Source organism: Ochlerotatus camptorhynchus, unplaced genomic scaffold (assembly GCF_037179485.1).
Source record: "Ochlerotatus camptorhynchus isolate MF236.1 unplaced genomic scaffold, CSIRO-AGI_Acam_v1.1 ptg000597l, whole genome shotgun sequence".
NCBI lineage: Eukaryota > Metazoa > Arthropoda > Insecta > Diptera > Culicidae > Ochlerotatus > Ochlerotatus camptorhynchus.
The window spans coordinates 280,324-303,977 of record NW_027041077.1 but is presented as its reverse complement, the minus strand read 5'-3'; the positions used below and the strand labels follow the sequence as shown (position 1 = coordinate 303,977).

General features: G+C 43.0%; 1 protein-coding gene across 1 annotated transcript; it reads right to left on the bottom strand.

Annotated features, from left to right (window-relative positions):
* Positions 1-3,151: 3,151 nt before the first annotated feature.
* On the bottom strand, positions 3,152-8,914 carry LOC135713944 (uncharacterized). Its single transcript, XM_065237161.1, has one exon. It carries the CDS (start codon positions 8,912-8,914, stop codon positions 3,152-3,154), a length of 5,763 nt encoding a protein of 1,920 aa, XP_065093233.1.
* Positions 8,915-23,654: the final 14,740 nt, after the last annotated feature.

Below are 23,654 nucleotides of genomic sequence, written 5' to 3'. Positions count from 1 at the left end.
ATGCATAACTTTGCTGAACATAGCACTCAGATTTTTATTTATTTATTTTTTTTTATTATTGTCACTTTAACGCTCTTGGGTCATTCGTGACTTGTCTGGGGTGAGATTTGAACTCGTGACTTTGGCGTGAGAGGTATGGATTCTAACCACTATGCCGGGGTCGCCCCCAGCACTCCGATTTGATATGAAATCAAACAGTTATCAAAGGTTATTACATAGCAATTTGTAACTCAACAAGGTGCGAAATGATGCAGTGTTCGGAAAAACTCAAAAACTCAAAAACTTAAATCTCATGCGTGAGTTTATTCGCCTATCTAACTGTTAACTGCACAAAAATCACCGAAGAATGTTCCGGTTTAAAAACTCATTGCTTTATATTTTGGCGTTATTCATTGTTATAAGTGTTATTTTTCCAACAGTGGATGGAAAACTAACACAAGATACATAAACATACTTTCATTGACGTATGAGTAGTTTTTATGCGTTTTAAGCTGGTGTTGTTTATTTGTTTATTTGTTTATTTGTTCTTCGTCTTCGACAGTGTCGTACAGACTAGTTTAACTTATGCTATGTTTTTAATCCTATTTTTAAAACAATTTTTGGACACATTAAAATCAAACAAATCACTAACATTGTTGAAAGCTCTGAGGCAAGAACTGAGCGGGTTGTTATGACCATAACATGTTCTATGTGCGGGAACTGCGATAAGTGCTGAGTACCGCAGCTGACGCTGTGGAACGTTCAGTGATACTTGCAGGAGAAGATCCGAACAGTCGACGTTATTCTGGACGATATCGAATATAACCAGCCGCTGCAATTTCAGCCGTCTTGCCGATAGCAGTTCCAGATCAATTAGTTGACATCGTTCTGGATATGCAGGTAGATGGACAGGATCATTCCACGGTAGGTGCCGAAGAGCAAAGCGAATGAATGATTTCTGCACACGTTCGATGCGGATCACCTGAGATGTATGGTACGGTGCCCAAATGGGAGCAGCATATTCCAGGATACTTCGCACTAAAGCACAGAACAAGGCTTTTAATGTGTGCACGTCGGTGAATTGAGATGCATTGCGGCGAATGAACCCAAGAACGGAGAAGGCTTTGGCAGTAACGGTGGATATATGTTCGTTGAATCGAAGCTTACAATCCATGATAACTCCTAAATCACGGATAGACTGCACACGTTCCAGCGGAGCAGTGTCAATATTGTAAAGATGATTGATGGGAATCCAACAACGGCTAAAAGTGATCACCTTGCACTTATTGATGTTCACGCACATTCCATTTTCCTTGCACCATCGTGAAAGGGCATCGATGTCAATCTGCAGAGCAACACAGTCCAAAACAGACTTGATGACTCTGAAGATTTTGAGGTCGTCGGCAAAAAACAACTTTCCAGAAGATATTTGCAGGCACAAGTCATTGATGAAGAGCACAAAGATCAATGGACCTAACACACTCCCTTGTGGAACTCCAGATGGAATGTAGAAGGTCCTGGATCGTGCTGAGTTCACCTGGACGAATGCTTTCCTACCAGTCAGGTAAGACATTAGCCAGTCGGCTATCCAATCGGGAAAACCCATATGTCTCAGCTTTTCCACGGCATAGCTATGCGGAACAGTATCAAATGCTTTCGAAAAATCAATGTATACAGAGTCCACTTGATTCCGGCTTTCAATCTCACGAAACAAAACGTTGGTGTAGCATAATAAGTTGGTTGTGCAGAGCGATGGGGAACGAATCCATGCTGGTATTCCGAAATTATCGGTTTTGCTGCAGACAGTAAGACCTCGTGGACCAAGGATTCAAAGAGCTTTCCCAGGCAACAGAGAATCGAGATCCCGCGGTAATTTTCAACGTGCCGCACGCTACCCGATTTGTGGATGGGAATCATTTTGGCAGTTTTCCATAAACCTGGGAATGTTTTTTCATTTTGTAGCCGACACTGGCCGATCTCGGTTAAGCCTGCGGCTTAAGCGCCACTCCGGTAAAGGAGACCGCAGGCCACGTTGAGTTTGCCCGGATGAGACTGCCCCAGGGCGAGTCCAAGTGAAAATCTTCCTAAAAAGAAGAGATCGAGCCAGCTTGACTACTACCGAATTTGATCGATTAGAAACCTCTATTTCGAAACAGCATAATCTCTCACAACATCGAAATAACTCCAAAAAGCTCCCGGTAAGAGAATACACAAACCCTAAACGACGTTCCACGTCAAGTTCTCCTCATCGGTAGGTTCCCTTAAATTCCGCCAGAGGCGCAGCTGCCGTAAAAGAGGTACGCAACATAACAGTCAAATTCCGACCACGCGGAAGACAACAACATAATTAAACGGATCCGAAAACAACTGTTGGGAATTTGCCAACTTACGCAGGGAGATTTTCAATACAATAATATTAGAACTACCGAAGACGTGGGATTTACGTTCATTAATTATATTATTATATTCCTGGAAAAACGTTCAGGAAGGATGTAACGTTAGTGAACATGTTTGCATCTTAATATTAGTCCATTAGTAATTTTCTTTTGTAACATACGTTTAGTCCCGTTGTGCTACACTTGCAAGCGATCGGAATTACGGGTCGCACGAGATCGTCTCGTTTTGTCGGTGGCCGTCGTAACAGGCAATCTAGCAAACAATTTATCCGTACTGAATCCTATAAACCGTACTAAAGCAATCTAGATTTAAGTATTTACTTAGTATTTTAGATTATAAATTTTACCTTCACTGTAGGTTTAGGATGTAAGTAGATTTTAGGTTATGATAAGTTCACTAGTTTTTATCAAACACTATGGAAAAGGTATTAATTGTAAATAATAATTTTAACGAATTTTAGAAATAGAATTATTCCTAGCTGATTTTACACTAGTAATTTAATTTAATGACTTGAACTTTCAACGGAAAAAACTAACTAAATTTAGACCGCAAACTCATTGATGCCGCACGTTAAATTGTTGTTTTATGTTTTTGTGTTTTGCCTACTATCAATTGTTTATCCGTGACGTTTGCCCAACGTCTTTGGAGAGAAGGTGCGTACTATACCTGGGTGCGTTGATGTTTGTGTAGGCAAGGTGTCTTGGATGGGAAGGTGTGCATCTGCGCCAGGGGCGTACTCAACACTCCTCCCGGGTACGCCGATCCTCTCATCGGCTTACAGTCCGTCGCGCCGTACATCCAATATAGCCAGCTTGGCCACAGGGCGCTCGAACACACCGTTCGCAGTTCTTACGGTTGCCGCCCTGATCTGATTGTCGTTCTTGTTGATGTAAGTTCCGATGACCTTGCCTTTAGGCCAGCAGTTCCGGGGCAGCTTCGGATCAACGATGATCACCACATCTCCAATCGCTATCGGCTTCGTGTTCGCATACCATCTCGTTCGTCGAGTGATCTCCGGCAAGTAGTCACTTAGCCAACGTTTCCAAAACTGGTTGGCTAGCTGCTGAGACATTCGCCAGGTCCGCCGTAGTGCTGTTCCGCTGTCATCGAGGGTACATATCGGTTTCGTTCCATCGGATGACCCCAGGAGGAAGTGATTCGGGGTGAGAGCAGGTGCAGATTCATCATCAACCGGAACATGTGTAAGTGGCCGAGAATTAACAGTGCATTCGATCTCGGTTAGAAGGTTTCGTAGCACTTCGTCGTTAGGTTTGTGCAAGGGGCGGATTTCCATGAGGTTCCGCTTCACTATACCGATAAGGCGTTCCCAACTGCCGCCCATGTGCGGCGACGCTGGGGGAATGAACTTCCAGGTGGTCTCGGTACCGCTGAACTCCTTCATCACCTCGTTCTGGTTGATCGCCGTTGCTGCCTCTCCCAATTCGCGGTTCGCGCCAATGAAGCAGGTACCGTGATCACTATAGATCGTCTTGGGCATTCCGCGGCGTGCTGCAAAGTTTCGGAGGCCCATGATGCAGGAGTCGGTACTCAAAGTGTGTACTACTTCGATGTGGATCGCACGAGTGGTCAGGCATGTGACCAACATTCCCCACCGTTTCTCCACTCGACGACCTACGACGACTTCGATTGGTCCAAAATAGTCGACGCCAATATGGGTGAAGGGTCGAGCAAAGGCATCGAGTCGCTCTAGAGGAAGATCGGCCATTATTGGAGGCTGTGGGGTTGCGCGATGATTTTTGCAGTGTTGGCAGTTGTAGCGTACTTTCGCGTAGGTCGCTCGTAGTCGAGGTATACAATACCTCTGTCGGAGCTCATTTATAGCGGTCTCATGGTTTTGGTGGTGGTACTTAGTGTGATAGTGTGCAATAATAAGATTGGTAGTGTGGTGGTCACGTGGGAGGATAATCGGGTTTTTAGCATCTTCGGTGGCTAGCGTACAGGCACTAATTCTTCCCCGCATCCTCATCAGTCCGTGGTCGTCCAGCCAGGGTGTCAGTTTAAACAACGGGCTGGTCTTGGGAATGGGCTTCGGCGATCCGTTCACCGATTTCAGAATAGCTGCTTCGTCCGGGTAGGCTTCTCGTTGGGCTTGGCGTATCACGTAGCGCTCGGCGATCTGCAGTTCCTCTGCGGAAGGTGGACCACAATGAACAGGTTTCTTTTGCTTCTTTAGGCGACAATTTGCCGCAAAACGATGCACAAAGGCAGCTACTTTGACCATCCGCTTCCAGCTGGAAACGTTGATCGGTGGATCTGGCACGGTGAAATGGGTTAGCAGACAGGGACGAAGTTCAGTGTCTGTCTTGCTTCCTTTCGCTATTTGACATGGCCATGCTTCTTCCGGTCCCCGCAGGAAATCTGGCCCGATGAACCACCTGGATTCTGGAGTCATGTCCGGGAATTTCTCCCATTTCGTGCCATCATCTGCGACGTTTAGCTTGGTTGGAACCCAACGCCATTGGTTCGGTTCTGTTGACTCCAAGATCTCACCGACTCGACAGGCAACGAATGGTGTGTAGCGACGATGGTCCGAATACAGCCAGCAAATCACATCCCTGGAATCCGAGTGATAGAATCGCTTGCTCACGTTGAAGGACAGGGAGCTGAGGACCGTTTGGGAGAGCCTTGTACCAATAACTGCTGCCATGAGCTCGAGCCGTGGAATCGAATGATATCGCAAGGGGGAAACTCTTGTTTTGGCGGCAATTAAGCAGCATCGGACGGTTCCAGCCTGATCGAAGCGCAGGAAGCATGCGGCAGCCATACCGTTCTCACTCGCATCTACAAACGTGTGCAGTTGAACATCATGGTATCCGGGAAGAAGATGAGAGCGGAAACATCGTGCTACTCGGACTTGTTCAACTTGGGGCAGGACTTGCAGCCAATTGCACCATTTGGCGAAGGCATTGCCGTCGATCTTGTCATCCCACTGGATGCCGCTTCGCCAGATTTCCTGTAGCAGGATCTTGAGGAACATTAGGAACGGCGCAATGAGTCCAAGGGGATCGAATATCCTCATGAGGACCCGTAGAACCTCCCGTTTCGTAGGCTGACGGCGGCCTTCCCACAGGTCGCGATCGTAGCGGTCCCAACCGACTTTGAAGGTGAAGACATCTGCCGATGTACACCACCACATCCCGAGCACCTTTTCGGTTGCCATTTCTGGTGAGAGGTCCAAGTTCTTCTCCTCAGCGTTGCTTCCACGTAAGGCTTCTAGGACGCGCAGAGAATTACTGGTCCAATTACGGATTTCGAACCCACCCTCCGAGTGTACGAACTTTACATCTTGAGCGAGCTTGATGGCCTCTTCTTCGGTGTCTACGCTCACCAACATGTCGTCTACGTAGTGCTGCTTCTTAATTACCTCCACAGCAGCTGGATATTCCTGATCGAAGCGTGCAGCATTCAAGTTCATCACGTACTGGGCGCTGCTAGGAGAGCAGCAAGCACCGAATGTCATGACGCACATTACGTATATTGCTATCTGTCCATCCTCATCTCTCCAGAAGAACCGCAAACTCTGCTGGTCTTCATCCCGAATTAACACTTGGTGGAACATTTCACGTATGTCGCCTGTCAGAGCTACAGGATGCTCGCAGAAGCGGATCAGCACAGTAAATAGTGATGAAAGATGATCGGGGCCCTTCAGCAACACAGAGTTCAGTGATACTCTGAATGCTTTGGCTGCTGCATCCCACACGATCCTCACCTTTCCCGGCTTGTTTGGATTTGTCACCGGGAACACTGGAAGATACCAAACACGCTGAAACGATTGGCTCAACTCTTCATCAGATAGTTTCCGTATGTAGCCTTTGCTCAGATAGTCCACCATTTTCTCCTTCAACGTTTTAGTGAGTGTTTCATTCTTCTGCATACGCTTTTCTAGACATTGGAAACGTCGTAGAGCCATCTCTCGGCTGTCCGGTAGACGTACTGTGTCGTAACGCCAAAGTAGGCCAGTTTCGTAGTGTTCCCCTGTGAACCTCGTGAGTGAATTGAGAAGAGAATGTGCTCGTTGATCCTCGACGGAGATAGGTGCGTGTTGTGGCTTCATAATCCCCAAGCTATCCAGCGCAAAGTAATCTTTGAGGACTTGGTGTAGATCCTCATCTGAACTGTGTTGGTCCTCGCAAGAACCGATGTGGTAGACGGAGTGCACCGGGCTGATTGCAGGTTCTGCCGTGCATCCACCGCACACTGTCCAGCCTAAACGAGTCTTAATGGCGATGGGATCGCTTAGATTGCCTTCGCGGCACTTGAGAGGAAGGCTGAGATGCTGGTTCTTAAGTCCAATCAGGATCCGTGGCCGAACACCGTGGTATGAGTCGATCGGAAGCCCTTGCAGATGCGGGTACAAAGATGATAGTTCCTCGATGTCCATCGTCTGGTACGGAAGCAGAAGTTCGTTTACTGTTCGTGCACCACTGATGGTGAAACTTTTGGCTCCGCTGTGTACACCGGCTACTTCCAGTTCGACGACCCTTGACTTCACTTCTTGACGCTGCGTGCCGCCGGTCCAGTGTAGGCAAAGCGACCTGACTTCTCCATCCAGCTTTAGTTCGTCAGCTAACTCTTCGTCCAGCAATGTAAGATCGGAGCCGTCGTCGAGGAATGCGTGTGTTCGGATCGATCCACGTTTTCCGTACAGAACTACCGGAATATAACGGAACAGTATGTCGCTTGATTTGGTTTGATGCGTGTGGCAACCGTGCGCTGTTGAACTAGTTCCTGTTTTGGGATGTTCCGTACTGCCACTCGTCGAGGGTGCTGTTGTTGAAGATGGCGACGTCGCTGATGTAGCTGGCGACGATTGTTGATAATGGTCGTTGTGCAGGAGAGCATGATGCTTGAACTGACATCCATTTTTTCCGCAGAGTTTGGCCTGACACACTCCATTGTGACGGCAGAGGCAACGGTGACACAGTGAATATTCGCGCACTATAGCCCAACGTGAGTCGCGAGAGAATTCAAGAAAGCGCTTGCACTTGTCAATCGCTTTGCAAGCTCCTTTACAGACGGGGCACTCGTTACTAGCACTGGAATTCTTCCCACTTGGAGGTTCTGCAGTGATTTCCGAGTGAGTATTCACGAAGCCACTTCCTTTCTTTGTTCCACTTCTGTCATTCCTTACTGGCTTGGAGCTCGTGATGCTTGGAATAGTCACTATGCTAGCGGCCTCCGCGAGGGAATAGATCCAGGAACTAAAAGATGCTAAGTTGACTCCCGGCAGTGAAATCCTGTACTGCGCCCAGTTCAGCTTGATTGTTGGAGGTAACTTGCTCACAAGCTGATGTAGGAGGGTCGTGTTATACAGGTATTCTTCCAAGCCACAGGCGTCTACGGTCGCGCAGAAGTTCTCCACATTTACAGCGAAATCCACTAGAGTTTCTAGCCTATCCTCTCTTATGGCCGGCAGGGAGTGAATTTTCTCGATGAGCGTTTGAACGATGGCTTCTGGCTGACCGAACATCATTTTCAGCGTCTTCAACACACCAGGAACATTGGCAGGGTGTACCAACCGGCTCTTCACCACTTCAAAGGCTCGTCCTCTCAGGCTTTTCTGCAGTCGAAAGATGTTCTCGTCGTTAGTGAAGCCACACATGGCCGTTGTGTTGTTGAACGTCGCGATGAATAGAGGCCAATCCTCAGGGTTGCCGGAAAACTGGGGCAGATCCTTGGAAATAGCCTGTCGCGCCGCTAATTGTTTCCTTGTTAGCGAGAAGCGACCTTCTTCTCGTTCCGGTTGTCCATCGGCGAATGGTCTGGGTTGATGGTTGCCATTATTGGTTCTAGGGGAATCATCGAGGGGGTGAACTGCCAACGGTTGATTTTCCGATTGTGAGCGATGACTTGATTGCGCTTGTGGGAGCCAGTTTCTTACGACGTCCGACACGCTACTCGCGTTCGAACCAGCTTCACTAGCCATCTCCTCCAGTAGTTTGTACTTTTCCTCCAGATAGATTTGTTCCTGCTCCAACTTTTTCTCGTTCAGGGTCCTTTCCTCCTCCAGCTTCTGTAGCTTTAGCTTGGCGAGAGTTTGTGATGCTCTGCTAGACGCTCGGCTTAACGCATGAGATACCATTGACTTCGCTTTCACGTTGCCTTCCTTAGACTGATGTTTCTTCTTGGAGTCGTTGTGCTGAAGAGGATCTGCAACAGGATCGCCATCTGTTTCCACTGGTTTCTTCTTTCTTGCACCACCCAGCACAGAAAGTGTGTTGCTTGCAGATGAAAGGGTATCTGGTACTAATTGCAACTTAACACAGTTTAGACACTTCCATGGCTTGTTCTCAATGTCTTGGCTAACTCCTACGCAGTTAAAATGAAACCATTTCAGACACTGATCACACCTCACCATTTCATCGGTGTCCTTTCCACGGCAAACTCTGCATGACTGGCCTGGAAATGATGCCTCCGGTTCGACCGTTTCGTTGGTGACCACCACTTGCACACCACTAATTGTACCACGTTCATTACCTTCGTTACTGCCTTTATTTGACCGACCGCGACTCGACATGACCGTATTTGACCGTGTTTATTCGCCAATAAACGAATATAATAAGATGTTGGGAATTTGCCAACTTACGCAGGGAGATTTTCAATACAATAATATTAGAACTACCGAAGACGTGGGATTTACGTTCATTAATTATATTATTATATTCCTGGAAAAACGTTCAGGAAGGATGTAACGTTAGTGAACATGTTTGCATCTTAATATTAGTCCATTAGTAATTTTCTTTTGTAACATACGTTTAGTCCCGTTGTGCTACACTTGCAAGCGATCGGAATTACGGGTCGCACGAGATCGTCTCGTTTTGTCGGTGGCCGTCGTAACAGGCAATCTAGCAAACAATTTATCCGTACTGAATCCTATAAACCGTACTAAAGCAATCTAGATTTAAGTATTTACTTAGTATTTTAGATTATAAATTTTACCTTCACTGTAGGTTTAGGATGTAAGTAGATTTTAGGTTATGATAAGTTCACTAGTTTTTATCAAACACTATGGAAAAGGTATTAATTGTAAATAATAATTTTAACGAATTTTAGAAATAGAATTATTCCTAGCTGATTTTACACTAGTAATTTAATTTAATGACTTGAACTTTCAACGGAAAAAACTAACTAAATTTAGACCGCAAACTCATTGATGCCGCACGTTAAATTGTTGTTTTATGTTTTTGTGTTTTGCCTACTATCAATTGTTTATCCGTGACGTTTGCCCAACGTCTTTGGAGAGAAGGTGCGTACTATACCTGGGTGCGTTGATGTTTGTGTAGGCAAGGTGTCTTGGATGGGAAGGTGTGCATCTGCGCCAGGGGCGTACTCAACAACAACGTAAAGATACTTTTTTCCTCCCATTCTAATCTTTGATAGGACTGATCAACAACATTACATCAATTTCAAATCAAACATTTATTTCACAACGGAAAACGGTAAGTTGAGATTTTATTATGAACTAATGCATGCTTTTACGAAATTTCCATTGTTTGTATATTTTCTACTCCTCTTTATTCTATTTCTCTATCTGGTCCTATCCTTGTGTGCGTAACTACCTATCTGTGCTGTGCTCTTGTGTCTCTTCTTGACGAATCCCACGACGATGCAGCAAGCGGGGAACGGCAAAGCTTGGCACCCGGGTGTCTAACATTGATGGGTTGGGTGGGCATCCATGTATGACGTTACGTGCGCACGTTTGTCTTACCGACACCCAACCTTACAATTCTTGGACTTCTCCAAATGTTAGCAGTTCATGCTCTTCGACCTTATGGTCGGCAAAAAATGTCCTCCGTGGCGCCCTCGCCGGACGCCACACTCAACGAAAAAAACAGAACGGACTCACCAGTTGGTTTAGCTGCTGATGATTGCTGCGCTGCTGTTACTGGCGCGGCGACGATGCTACCGTCGATCGATGCGCGTTCGACCGTTGGTGTGAACGGCCAACGATTTCCACGTGGGTGGATGAACCACAAAGCCCCGCTCAGCGATGTAGATGCGGATCGCTTTCCACCGGACAAGGTGACGGTTGCCGGGATTATTCGCCCCGGGGATGCAGATGCTGACGTTGGAAGCGTAAACGTAGCCGTTGGCTGGGGGAAAGAACATTAAGCACAATGCACAGATTTCTTTTAACGAGCACATTACCTGGTCTAGCTTATTTTTCGCACACACAAAGCCTAGCCTAAGACGCACACTACGTTTAGATTTATAACTATAACTAAACAAACGACGAGGAGAAATTAGAATTGAAGTATAAAAGTACAACCACGTTGCTTTAACTCACTTTAGAAAACGAAACAATCACGCGAACAAAACGAAACACTTCCACTGCAATCTGCGGTTCGGACGAAAGTGAAGCGAAACCGTGACCTCAGATTAGGGAAGGTGACCTCGGCCGAACCTAACGGAAGTTCGATTTTCCCGCGAACTTCTTCGAACGAGATCGGTAATGCGAGAGATTATTCCGATCGCTGGTCCTTCGTTCAAAGTCGGGTGTAGCCACACTCTCTCTTTTCCCAACTTTCCCGAAGATTTCACTGGACTCGGCCTTGGGAGAAATTGTACAAGGTCGAGTGGCTTTACTCACGAGGCATTCTATTTTTATAGTAAATCGACCAGTGTCGTTTTGCTACTGGCATAGTTTTTGGCGTATGGATTAGATCTATTTCATTCTTATTTTACTATTTACTATTTACAACATGTACGTACACTTGGTGTACCTGCTACAATTTAACGATCGATTGAACAGTATCGTCAAAGGTTTAACTATAGACTCGGCGCAATTCTTCAGCAGTGTTGGAGTTAAACCGTCGACTCCGGCTCCTTTCGACGCATCTAGTTTGGCTAACGCTCTCAACACTTCCTCACGAGAAAAATTGAAAAAAGGAAGGTGGATATCATGGGATGGCACATTTTGAAAACAACCCGGGTGAGGTTGGGGCGACTCCGCATTAAACACACTTTGAAAGAAGGTCGAAAAAAGATTAGCTGCCTCTTCAGAAGAGCAGGCCAAAGCGTCACCATACTTGACATTGTCCGGAACAGTATGAGTATGAGTGCGTGAAAATGCATGAGAATCAGATTTGTTTGACACATTCACACGCGAGTTTATTCTCTCAGCGAGGCTCACTGAATGAGATTTGAAAATGATTTTCCGAACACTGCTCCCATTAATCTGATACTGCAAGACATTTGCTTCAAAATGACGGTTAAATCATTAAACTGTATGCGGCATCTTTGGGGTAAATACTTTTACTTATTTTAGTAAAAATACGCGGGTGGGTAATATTTGAAACTCCCTGATTTTCACTGCTCTTCCGATTAATAATGACGTCCGAACTATACCGAATTTGAACTGATTCTGAATTTGCCAGAGACTTTTAAAGATAGTATGGGCAAATGTAAAATGTGTACATTTCCTCAAGCAACCCCCGTATACCAACAGGCATATATGGAATCAGCGAGCTTGCACTTGGAATGCGCCAACAAATGTAGTCCGCAAAAAACGTAAAATATTTTCAAAAGTAATAAAGATAGGAACTGGGCGTCTTCGACAAAGCTTATTGCAAGAATTATTTGCTACAAATTTTGTTAAGACATCAACCATGTATGTTGATAAACTGAAATAAAAAACTATTTCTCATATATTGGAATTAATTATCATGATGAAAACTTTAAAAGAGGAGAGATAGCATACCGATAAACTTCTCTGAAGACACTATACTAGTCAAGTGACATAATTTAGGTGACATTATTTAGGATCACTAAACGTGTGAAGGATCTAGGCTGCTCAAAAATAAAACAATCTTTTCCACGTCAATGTTCGAGTCCCAATACCAATCAAATCAGGTTGATCAGACCGATCGAGATAATACCGCGTGGGTCCAAAACCCATTCAACTGATACATATTTCAGCAGGTGGATGGATTTCTTAGGTGTACGGCTTACGGTTTCGGACGGTTCATATTTTTCTGTGATTGTGTCCGACAAGAAATGTAATTGGATTGGCTTCGTTGACAAAATTATTCACAGGTATTTTTTCCACTTTAAAAATTTTGTTCTTGGTCAGTGCAATGTTAAAAGTACAATATTATCATTGGATAGTAGTCAACAAAGTTCGTTTATAACCGCATGAGTTAGAGAAATTCTATAAAAACCAAGAAAACCGGTCATGACTGGGCGTCTGGATTTCTTTCGAGAACCAAGGTGGGGGAATTTTAGGACGGTGGGGATAGTAAATCTGCTCAAATATGACTAGCGATGGTTTCATTTTGAACGCAATCAGCGATCAGCCAGATGATACACGAGCTAATATCACGACCAGGGATGAGCTTTGCTTCTGTGATCAGATAATAAACGTGGAGATAACGCGTTATCCTGACGGTGGCTGATGATTCGTAGACAAGATCGATAAACCAAAAGTAAGGTCGCTCTCTTGTTTTTCAACAACGACGCGGTTGTAGAAATTAACTAATTGGTTAGTGAAAGTAATAATAAATTTTACACAGAAGACTTCATTAGAGCAAACCACGATACAATTTGAAAAGCTTGTAAATATAGTACATCGACGTAGATTTAGCCCTACTACAGAAGGAGTTTTCCAACGCTAAAAGGGTGTGTACACTTGTGCTGATTCACGTGCTGGTGAGCCTGTCGTTTGAAAAACCATGATTATTATTATTATAATAGTTTGTCGGTGCTGATTAACATTGGCGCATCAATTTCTGTCACAAACTCGATCGGATTACAAAAATTTTGATGATCTAGAACCTGATGATTGATCTAGAACCTCAATCAGCAGAAAGCTCGCAAAGCAACCAAGCAAAAAAGTAAAATTTCCCATCGTAGTAGCTCCTCCTTGGATCGGCGCTGATCGAAGAAAACTTTCGAACAGCACATTTCGAACACACCAAATTACCTTTTGCCTTAGCAACTCTCTCCTACCGCACACAACTAATTCACGCACACTTTAGTTTCTAACTAAACTCTAGAACGAACAGAAAAACTTTAATTAAATTGAATAATTGACATCACTTTATATTAGCATACTTTTCGCTATACTAACGGACACGAACAAACGCGCACACTTCTAAATTAGTGGAAAGTCACGGACGAAATCGAGCCTGTGAATCCTCAAATTATGGAAATGTAAGACTCGGACGGACCGGAAGTCCATCTTTTCCCGAAACCCATCGTGTACTTTCGTGAGTCCAAAGACACGAAAGATAACTTGGCCGATAGAAGTGCCGTTGTCCCTTTCGGCAAATATACTTTTCAATAAAAAAACCAATAAATGATCCATAATAAATTTTAAAACGCTCCTTAAAAAACATCCCAATGATCCAAAAAACCCCAGTGAAAATCTCTTAAAATGTGTGATTGATCCATAAAAAATATCAATGTGATCCATATTTTCGGTAAAATTTAGCAACACAATTGTAAAAATGTACCGTTAAATATCTAATGAATGAGCATTGAAATTGTAAGAATTACCCATACACATATTGCAAATGATCCATAAAACATTCAGCAATGAACCTTACACAAATGAAAGCGATCCTTAAAAAATAAAGTTTACGCTCTTAAAAATATAGGCATGATCCGTAAATTAGACATGTACTGTTCATATTTTGGACACTAACTTTTTGATTTTGTTCCATAAACCTTGAAATGATGTTCCATTGTTTTTTGAGTTAGAAGTGCGAAGCGACAGGTAAGCGTCTAGAATTAGCTTCCATGAAAAGCTTCTATAATAATCTTCTTAACACTCTGAACACGATGCCTTTGGCCAAATGTTTAACGGCAAACTTGTAAGTTTGAAAAATCATAGCTCAGCTATTTATTGACGAATTTCAAATTTATGGGCGCTACTTGAAATTTATGACTTTAAAGATTTATTCGGTATAAATAGGTTTAAAATCTATTGATAAATTGGGTTCTTTAATTTTGAAAAATGTATCCGTACATCATCTGAAAGAGCTTCGTTTTCTGAGCACAGCGATATTTTTTTCGTTCCCACACACTTTTATCTTGATTTTTAAATCAAGATTGAAAACAAAATAATAACTTTACTGTTTGACACTAAACTAACAAACTGACAGCTCGCTCCCATATAAAGTGACACCGAGGGGTGCTAATAAGGTGATTTTTGCAAATGTAATAGTACTTATTTAAAATAGTTCGAGTGTATCAAAATTGATGAAATTATGGGTTTAGGTTCCACTTTTAATGTAGATTACGAATATGTATTTTTTCCTCAATACCCTTAATGAACCCAATTGCTCATAAGTGATTTTTCAAACATCACCATAAGTGATTTTTCAAACATCACATACACATTTTACCGGTTGCATCGTATTTGGAGTGTTAAGAAGCATCCTAGGGAATATTTTTTAGAAGCTTTTATTATTTTTTTTCCTTGCTTTGTTTTCCGTTGATCTTGTTTCCCGTGCTGAGCACCAATGCTACCGACGCCAGGAAGGCAGCTCCCACTCCTGGACCCTACCTATCGACTCATCAACTCATACTCATGAACCGGGGACCAACGGCTTTACTTCCCGTGATCAGAGATGTTATGCCTCAGAACATCCCGGCGGCGCCGACTGGGATTGAACCCAGGCCTGCTGGGTGAGAGGCAATCACGCTTACCACTACACCCCAGCGCCGCTTGAAGCTTCTTTTAGATGATTATTCTAGATGTACGCCCATCACTCCGCTCTTCTGACAAAAAAAAACACGAGGAGAACAGTAAACCAGAGTAGCTACGCAGTAATGGGGCAATTTTCCAAGGTTATTGGAACAAATTTAAAGAAATAGTGTTCAAAACATGAACAATATATGTCTTTTTTTATGGATCGTGCTTATATTTTTAAGTGCGCAGACTTGATTTTCTATGGATCACTTTTATTAGTTTAAGGTTCATTGCTGAATGTTTTATGGTTCATTTGCAATATATTTATGGGTATTTCGTGCAATTTCAATGCTCTTTCTTTAGAAATTTAGCGGTACATTTTTACAATTGTGTTGCTAAATTTTACATAAATTATGGATCATACTGATATTTTTTAAGGATCATACAAACTTTTTATGAGATTTCCTGCGGTGTTTTTTGGATCATTTGGATGTTTTTTAAATAAAGTTTTTCAATATTTTATGGATCAATTTATCAATTCTAAAAGTGCATACTTAGGGCTGCCGACCCTTTCCTACCTTATCCATACATTAAATGGACCAATCTTAGGAAAGATTTCAGCCAAAAAAAGCCTGTGTATTCCTGGTACCTACCCTAAGGAATTTAATTCATATAATTTAAACCTTTTAAATTATATACAAACTTATACCAAATTCCTGATCGTTACAATTCTTCAACTGTTGAATTAAACAATTATAGCTTGAAATACTGTCTATCATCTTAAAACATGTTGCTCTACCTTAGTACAGTTACCCATTGCTTCATGTTCCATATTATCTTTATATAAGCTAGAATTCCCTACTTGATATGATATGATATGATATGATATGGAACTACCACTCACTGTAGCAAGACAACTGTCGGTAGACTGTGGACTATCCTCGCTGTTCGACTTGATCAAGTTTAATAGCCTCTAATTGTACACAACCTGCCATTTTATGAAGGGCCAAAAACGGTTTGAGTGAATCCGTGGGCAACATCGCCCACGTGCATCCACGGGAAAAATAAGAATCTCCTTCCAGCAACAGGGTCATACAAACGGTCAAAAAACAGGCAGTGGGAATGAGTGGGAAGAAGAGCCCGCCCTCTTTTCACGAAATTTTAAAGACAGGGAGTTGGCATTTCCACTCTCCCCATCCATTTTCGCTTCAATCGGGTGCCCTGGTGGACCGTCCCGAAAATTAAAAGAAAAATAAAGGAATGATCTCACCAGACGTTGCAAACTAATCCATGACATCACGATGATTTCGAAAAGCTCCCATAGATATGCTGCCACTACTTCGTTAACCATTTAACACTGCACTAACATTTAGCACTCTCGCTTTTCGTAGCAGCGTAAACCCTTGTCAACCACGAAACACACTCTAGCTGCTCCAACTAGAGGGACTTCAGCAGAGAAAAAAAGGACTGCGTTCACTTTGCATCACAAATCGCTCGCGACACAACGGCTTCAGTTCGCCAGTACACAGTTGTAAGACGCAGCGCCAACTCCTCATCGGCCGAATCAACTCGCGACCAGTGCCGAAATTAGAACCGACAACTCCAGCTATCGAAAACAAAACGCGCTAGAATTCCCCACTTAGGCCAAATACTGGAGCTAGTGCCAAAACTGGATCACCTACCCAACATATTTCTCAGTTAAATAAAATCGGTATATTTTGCAAGTTCATTTAAACTCTGCTGACACCGAAGAGATCTTGATACCACGAAGGTTTACCATAAGATTGAACCTCACGGAATGGTAAATTTTTATAAATCCGAAATAAAGAAAAGTAATTTCGATAAGCACTTCGTTTTCCTGATGCTATACACATAGGTACGTGTGTGTATACCTATAATACATAAAATAACAGTAAAAAAAAGTACAAGTCCATGCTACCAACTTCCACGGTACCTTGCATTGTGACCATTTCCGGAATGTCGGACGGAATGCAAAGTATGAAGGAAAACTGAACGAGCATCCAAGTGAAGAATTTTGTAACGAAACCAATTACTGGTGGCTTAGAGGATGGTGCAAGTCGAGCGGCAGAGCTGATGATGGAAGTTGAAGACCAGGGGATTCAAAATAAAAATAAATCGTAAAGCATGATTCACGCGGTGGCTTGTGGGAGGCATTGGAAATTTGATTTGGAATTATTGATTTTGGCGCATTCATAGAAATCCTGGAAAGACGACGATGATGTCGAGAGGTGGCACGACTGTTATGGTGCTTTGCTGAAACTTTATGTTGTGCGTTTTCAATTCACCGTGTGATCTTTTTTTTTTTTGCTTTCATGAATAATTCAGTGTATATCCTTTGCTAAAGCTGCTCTTCGTGATGGGATACCCGTCGAAAAAATTGGCGACATTTTATGTACTGAAATAAATCATTTTTTGGCTCGTTGGTAATGGTTTGTCGTAAAACGGCACTAGGACTGGAATAAGGTAAATGATGGGTTCGGCAGGTGTTGACTGTTTCCGGCAACCATACTATTTACACACTTCAATTTGACTGGCTTTTCACACCACAACCACTTATAAACTTGGACTTTAAACAACCTAGCCTTCAAACTATCGTCATGTAATTCATTAACGACATCTTTTGAGGAATGGAAAATAAGCTAGCAATGCTACACATAAGTTCAATAAATTACACTGGTTTAGGTTTTTAGGTCAGAACAATTTAACCATATTTGACATTCATATGGTCTCCTTAGTTAAAGTGTATAATAACATTTTTCACTTTTAATTACGGATAGCGACTTATAGTCGGATTTTTATTGTTTATGAGAAAGTTAGAAGATGCTGTATATAATTTTGTTATAAGTATATAAGTAAGTAGGGGAAATGGCTCTAATGTTGGCCTATAGATCTAAGATTGGGCCCATCGCTAAAAATTTGCTATTTATCAATTGTATCTAGATGAACGCGTCATTGGGACGGTACTAATGGATATTTTTGGTTGCTATTGAAAATTTATTCGATCGCTGAATTTAAGTATGGGCCCAAATTAGGGACACTTAGGCCGACATTACATACATATCCCCTATATATTTTTTTCTAACATGTCACGTTTTTTACGTACCGTTCTGAAACTGTATCGCCCTACAGGCGTGTATGATAGGGAGCTTGCAGTACTGAGCTGCTCCGCCTCACCATTAGAGTTGGTGTTCGAGTTATGGCTATACGTTCCTATAGGAATTCCATAGGTTAATTGATAACATACATAGATAATTGAAACACACCATAATAGGAACGTATAGCCATAATTGGTACACCTACCCTAGAAAAATACCGAAATGAGGTGTAAAACACTGGGATAGCGTTTTCAAACGTTCAATACAAATGATCTCTAAGAATCAATTCTCACACACACACTTTAATTTTTTAATAAATTACTCCGGGTGAACACTGTTTCAAATTCGAAGATAATGAATTTTTTGATCAATAATAGAAAACGGCCTACCAGCTTTTGTAAACAAAACTTGTAATGCCTTTTTAGTTCTATCCGAAACTCGCCTGCAACATATTCGCAAAGGGGAGAATTTCCTCGTTTCGCGTGAAAATGCCATTACAAGCTTTGTTTACAAAAGCTAAAAGCTGATAGACCGTTTGCTAGTGTTAGTAGAGAATTGTCGAAATTTGCTGGTTGGGCCAACACCTCGGCCCTTTACACAATGAACCAATTGTACATCGTATAAAGGCCAAATATTTGCATTATACCTATACGATGAAACTTAAACATCATACGATAAAATTCATTCATATATGCGATTGGGTTTTAATCTGTAGTATTTTATGATTCTATATGTGCATGGATATACTATTTCTGGTTGTTTGGGTTGTCACACCCATCATCAGCTAGGTATCAATAACGATCAATTCTTTCATATCAACCAAGATATTAATATTAATTTTGAATTTGTTGAATTGTTCGGGGATGAAATTTGAACTCGTGACTTTGGCGTGAGAGGTATGGTTGTTAACCAACACGCCGGGCCGTCCCCAGAATACGATATAAGTCTCATGTCAGTAACAACCTCTCGACCATCATCGAATGTAACGACCTTGTCTCGATTTCAAAGGAAAATTCTTCCTCGAGCACTGGAATAGGTAGGTATGTACTCGAATAACTATCTTTGTCAAGCATTTTCTCGTCCGGCCAAGCTGAATAGAAATTTTATTGGTTTTATGAGCCACTGCCGGCTAGGGCACGAACATCTTTATTGAGCTGTTTACGTTTTCTTGTCCATTCACAGGGTTTTATAACACATATGTTTGTTCTAGGAATAGGATTCTCATCGTTCAGAGAAATGAATTATTACATTATGTACCGTGCTACGTGCCTACGAGCAATCCCGGCAACTACCAGTCAGTGCCATATTGTAACGTGCTTGAGCCGACTTGATTATTATTAGGATCCTTTCGGCTCCCGAGCTCTGCTTCAACGACGTCAGAATGTTATGCTGCTTGATTGTGTCCTTGCGGTCAAATACTTATCTTCGATGTTGAGGTAATCAAAAGTTCAACTCAATGTTGTGGTTGGTTTGATTGAAAATTATAAATTCTATTACGGTTGGTCTGGAAAGCAAACATGCGACTGACAAAGATGGGATTGAAGAAAGTTTGACTGCAAGATACATTGAATATTTGAGCTTGTGATAACATAGAATACATTTGGATAAGACGATTGCTTTGAAGAAGGAAATTAAATCCGCCTATAGCTAGCAGCAACTCTAAACCTTCGAGTTCTCGCGCCAGCTTTTGTAACATGAGAAATTACGCCATAGCATTAAATGTTATAAACAGTCTGGATAGAGCAATGAATTGAGTCGAGCGGAAAAGTACTCGCATACCACTTGTTTTGTTATTTTGAGTATAATTCCATTGTGTGACATGATTGGACTACAGTTGTACTACTTAGATCTAGTACATCGATTGGGATTCTTTTTGAATCTAGTTCCTCAATCGATGTACTAGATTGAAGGAATACAACGGTAGTACCATCATAGAGGTAACTCTAAGATCAGAAGGTTCCGAAGAAACGTGCTCAACTTTTTGGCTCAGTTCTGGTACTCTTTTCGGTCCCAAGCAAATCGATGCACCCCTCGAAACATAGGAAAATCCACGAGCCGCTCATTTTATCTGTCAAACATAGTGTAGTAGTAGATCGTTAATCGATTATTTTATTCTGGTGTTTCACTTATACATTTTTACCAAAACATCAGCCTTATACATTCCATAAGACAAACCACATAGGTCCTATAAAAATGCATAAAAGGTATGTGTAACCGCTTATACATTTCATACATTTCATATGCTTATACATTTCATACACATCATCTTTATTAACTTTTTGCCACTATCCCTTCTGCTGGTCGTCCGTACTCTCCACAGTCCGTCATTGATTTATCATTTTAATTGATTAGCCTTCCCTGCTCAGAGCTGCAGGCTGCTCTTCATCTTTGTTTAATTTGATATTCTAATTTAATATTTGCGTTTTTCAACTAGTTTACAGAATATCCCTTTGGGGATGTGTTTTATTTGAATTGAAAAAAGTGATAACCTACCTAACTACGAGTATAACTTAACCTAACGTGCTAGATCACGTATGATCTGATGATTTGATCTCAGACAGGTGTCTCTGAACCTTTCCAGGATGAATACTCTCCGTTCTTCTAATGTCTGAATTCCAGCCAGGAGGTGGATCTCAGAATTTCTAGTCCGAGGGGGACTGTTTAGAACCATCCTAAGGATCTTGTTCTGGATCCTTTGGAGTTTAAGGTGATGGCATTTTGCGCAACTCTCCCAGATTGGCATACCGTACTCGATTACAGGAAGGATGATTTGTTTGTAGACAGCAAGCTTATTTTTCAGGGACAGGGTTGACTTCCTGTTGATAAGTGGATACAACGATCTTATCAAGATGTTGCACTTGGTTTTTGTTTTGTCAACGTGCTCCCTGAAAAGAAGCTTGCTGTCTAGTGTTAGCCCGAGGTATACAACCTCTTTGGACCATTCCACCACTGTGCCGTTCAGGCAGATCTTGTTATTCTCCAACGGAACAAGTCTAGGAGATTTAGAGTGTGGAAAGATAATGACTTGGGTCTTTGCCTCGTTGATACGGATCTTCCAGCTGTTGAAATATTCAGACAGGACGTCCAGGCCTCTCTGAAGTTTGGCAGTCAGAGCTCCGATGACCCTACCCTTGTAGACGATGGATGTGTCATCTGCGAACAGAGACAACGATCCACCATCAGGGAGAGCCGACATATCAGAGGTGAACAGGTTGAATAGGATGGGGCCAAGGATGCTTCCTTGTGGAACCCCGGCACCGATGTTGAAAGCATCCGATGTGATCAGGCATGGAAAATCATTTGCATTCATTTCATACATTCATTTACATTCATTTGCCTCTAACTTTTTTCATCAACAGCATTCCGCAAAATGATGCATAGAGCTTTTATAGGATTTGTTATTAACTACAAGTTTTGCTCATAACTCAAATCTGTATCTCTTATGCATCACGAATTAGAGCGGGCAGAACTTGTTACCGTTTTTCAGTGAATGTAAAATACAAATGATTTTCCATGCCTGGATGTGATGCCATTCAGAGAGACTCGGAACGTCCTGTCTGATAGATAGTTGTTTATGATCTTCTCTAGGAAGATTGGAAGACCGTACTGCTGCAATTTGAACACCAAGGCCATCATGCCAGACATTGTCGAACGCTTTTTCAACGTCCATCAACGCCATGGTAGATGTTTTCGAAACAGACTTGTTCCGTCTGAGAATGTTTGTTACTCGAGTCAGCTGGTGGACGGTCGAACGACCTTTCCGAAAACCAAACTGTTCCTCGAGTAACAAGTTGTTTTCATCGGCAGATGTTAGGAGCCGGTGGTACAGTGCTCTTTCGAACAGCTTTGATAACCCTGAGATAAAGTTGATTGGTCGATAACTTGAAGGATAGGACGGATCCTTCCCAGGTTTCCGGATGGGTATGACTTTAGCTGACTTCCAACACGAGGGGAAGTAGCCAAATCTGAGGCACTGATTAAAAATCAGTGCCAGATGATTGTAGAATATGGAGCTCAAGTGTTTGAGTTCCAGATTCAGGATGTTGTCGAAACCTGGGGCCTTCATGTTTTTAGATGATTTGATATAGGCCAACAGTTCGTCAGCCGTAATCTCGGATTCCTCTGAAAAAATGTTTGGAATCTGAAGAAGATTGGTTGCATTTTCAGCAACCTCAGATTCATGAGAGCTGACGATGTTTTGTCCGAGATCATGGGAGCTGACGAAGTGTTGACCTATCGCGGCAGCCTTCTCTTCAGGAGTTATCAGATGAACCACTGGGTCGCCGGGACGATCCAGTGGGGTCAGTGGGGGAATGGGCCTAGGCTTGTTTTTAAGAATTTTTGTAAGTTTCCAGAAGGGCTTAGCACAATCTGGGAGAGAGCGGATCTTACTAGCAAAATCGTTATTTCTGAGATCCACCATCCTGGCCTGAATGATCTTTGTTAATCGATTACAATTGGTCTTCAAGTTAGGTAGGCCAGTACGCTGGTACTGCCTACGAATGGTGTTACGGAGTCTAATGAGATCTTTGGTAGGGCTGTCAAGGTTCAGAGTGTTACTCACCTGTCTGGATACTGGCACGTGTTGTTCCCTGGCCCGGGATGGTTTTAAACACCGGTCAACATCTTCGGACGTCCCCGGTTGGACATCGTAGTCGATGGTTGTGTCGACGCAGTGTTGATATTGCGCCCAGTTGACTCGATGGTAGTTGCGCCGGAAAGCTTCGAATCGGTTTACCGAGGATCCAACTTCGGCCACCACCGGGTAGTGGTCCGAGCTCAGCTCCTGGAATGCTACAGGTTGCGAGACGTTGTGTCCCATGTTGCTTACGAAAATGTCGATGGTCGCATGGACCCCAGACCGACTCAACCGGGTGGGAGAGTCCGGGGCCAAGATGGTATAGTGGCCCTCTTGCAGGTCTTCATCGAGGATGATGCCGTTTCTATTGCTCCGACCGTTGCCCCAAGCTAGGTGTTTTGCGTTCAGATAGCCAGCGATGATAAAGTTCCCGCTCCTCCGGGTGAGTTTGATGATGTCTTTGCAGAGGGCCAGTGACGACCCGTCCCTGATGTTAGTTTGCTTGTGGCAGTAGGCCGCAATGATGGTGATTGGGCCAAGTGATGTGCTCACCTCCACTCCGATGGCTTCAATTGTTTTCAGCTGGAAGTTTAGTAGCAGCCGGCAACTGATGTTCCGTCTTGCAGCGATGGCCACTCCTCCACCTCCAGAGCAGGTGCGATCAAGTATGACGAGCCGGAAGTCGGGAAGGAATACGTTCAGTTCGGGCTTCAGATGCGTCTCGGTGATGATAGCAATGTCGACCTCCTTGGTGTTGAGGAAATCGAGTAGCTCTCTATGCTTGTTTGTTAGTGAGCAAGCGTTCCAATCTGCAATTTTTATAGCTTCACTGTCCATACTTGGTGACGAGTGACAAGGCAGCATGAAGCTGTTCAGATCGAGTCTTGCAGGTGCGCAGAATGACGATCACCTCTGCAACCAGCGTTAC

Coding starts and splice junctions, on each gene's coding strand:
- LOC135713944 (XM_065237161.1), bottom strand. CDS start 8,914: ATGTCGAGTCGCGGTCGGTCAAATAAAGGCAGTAACGAAGGTAATGAA.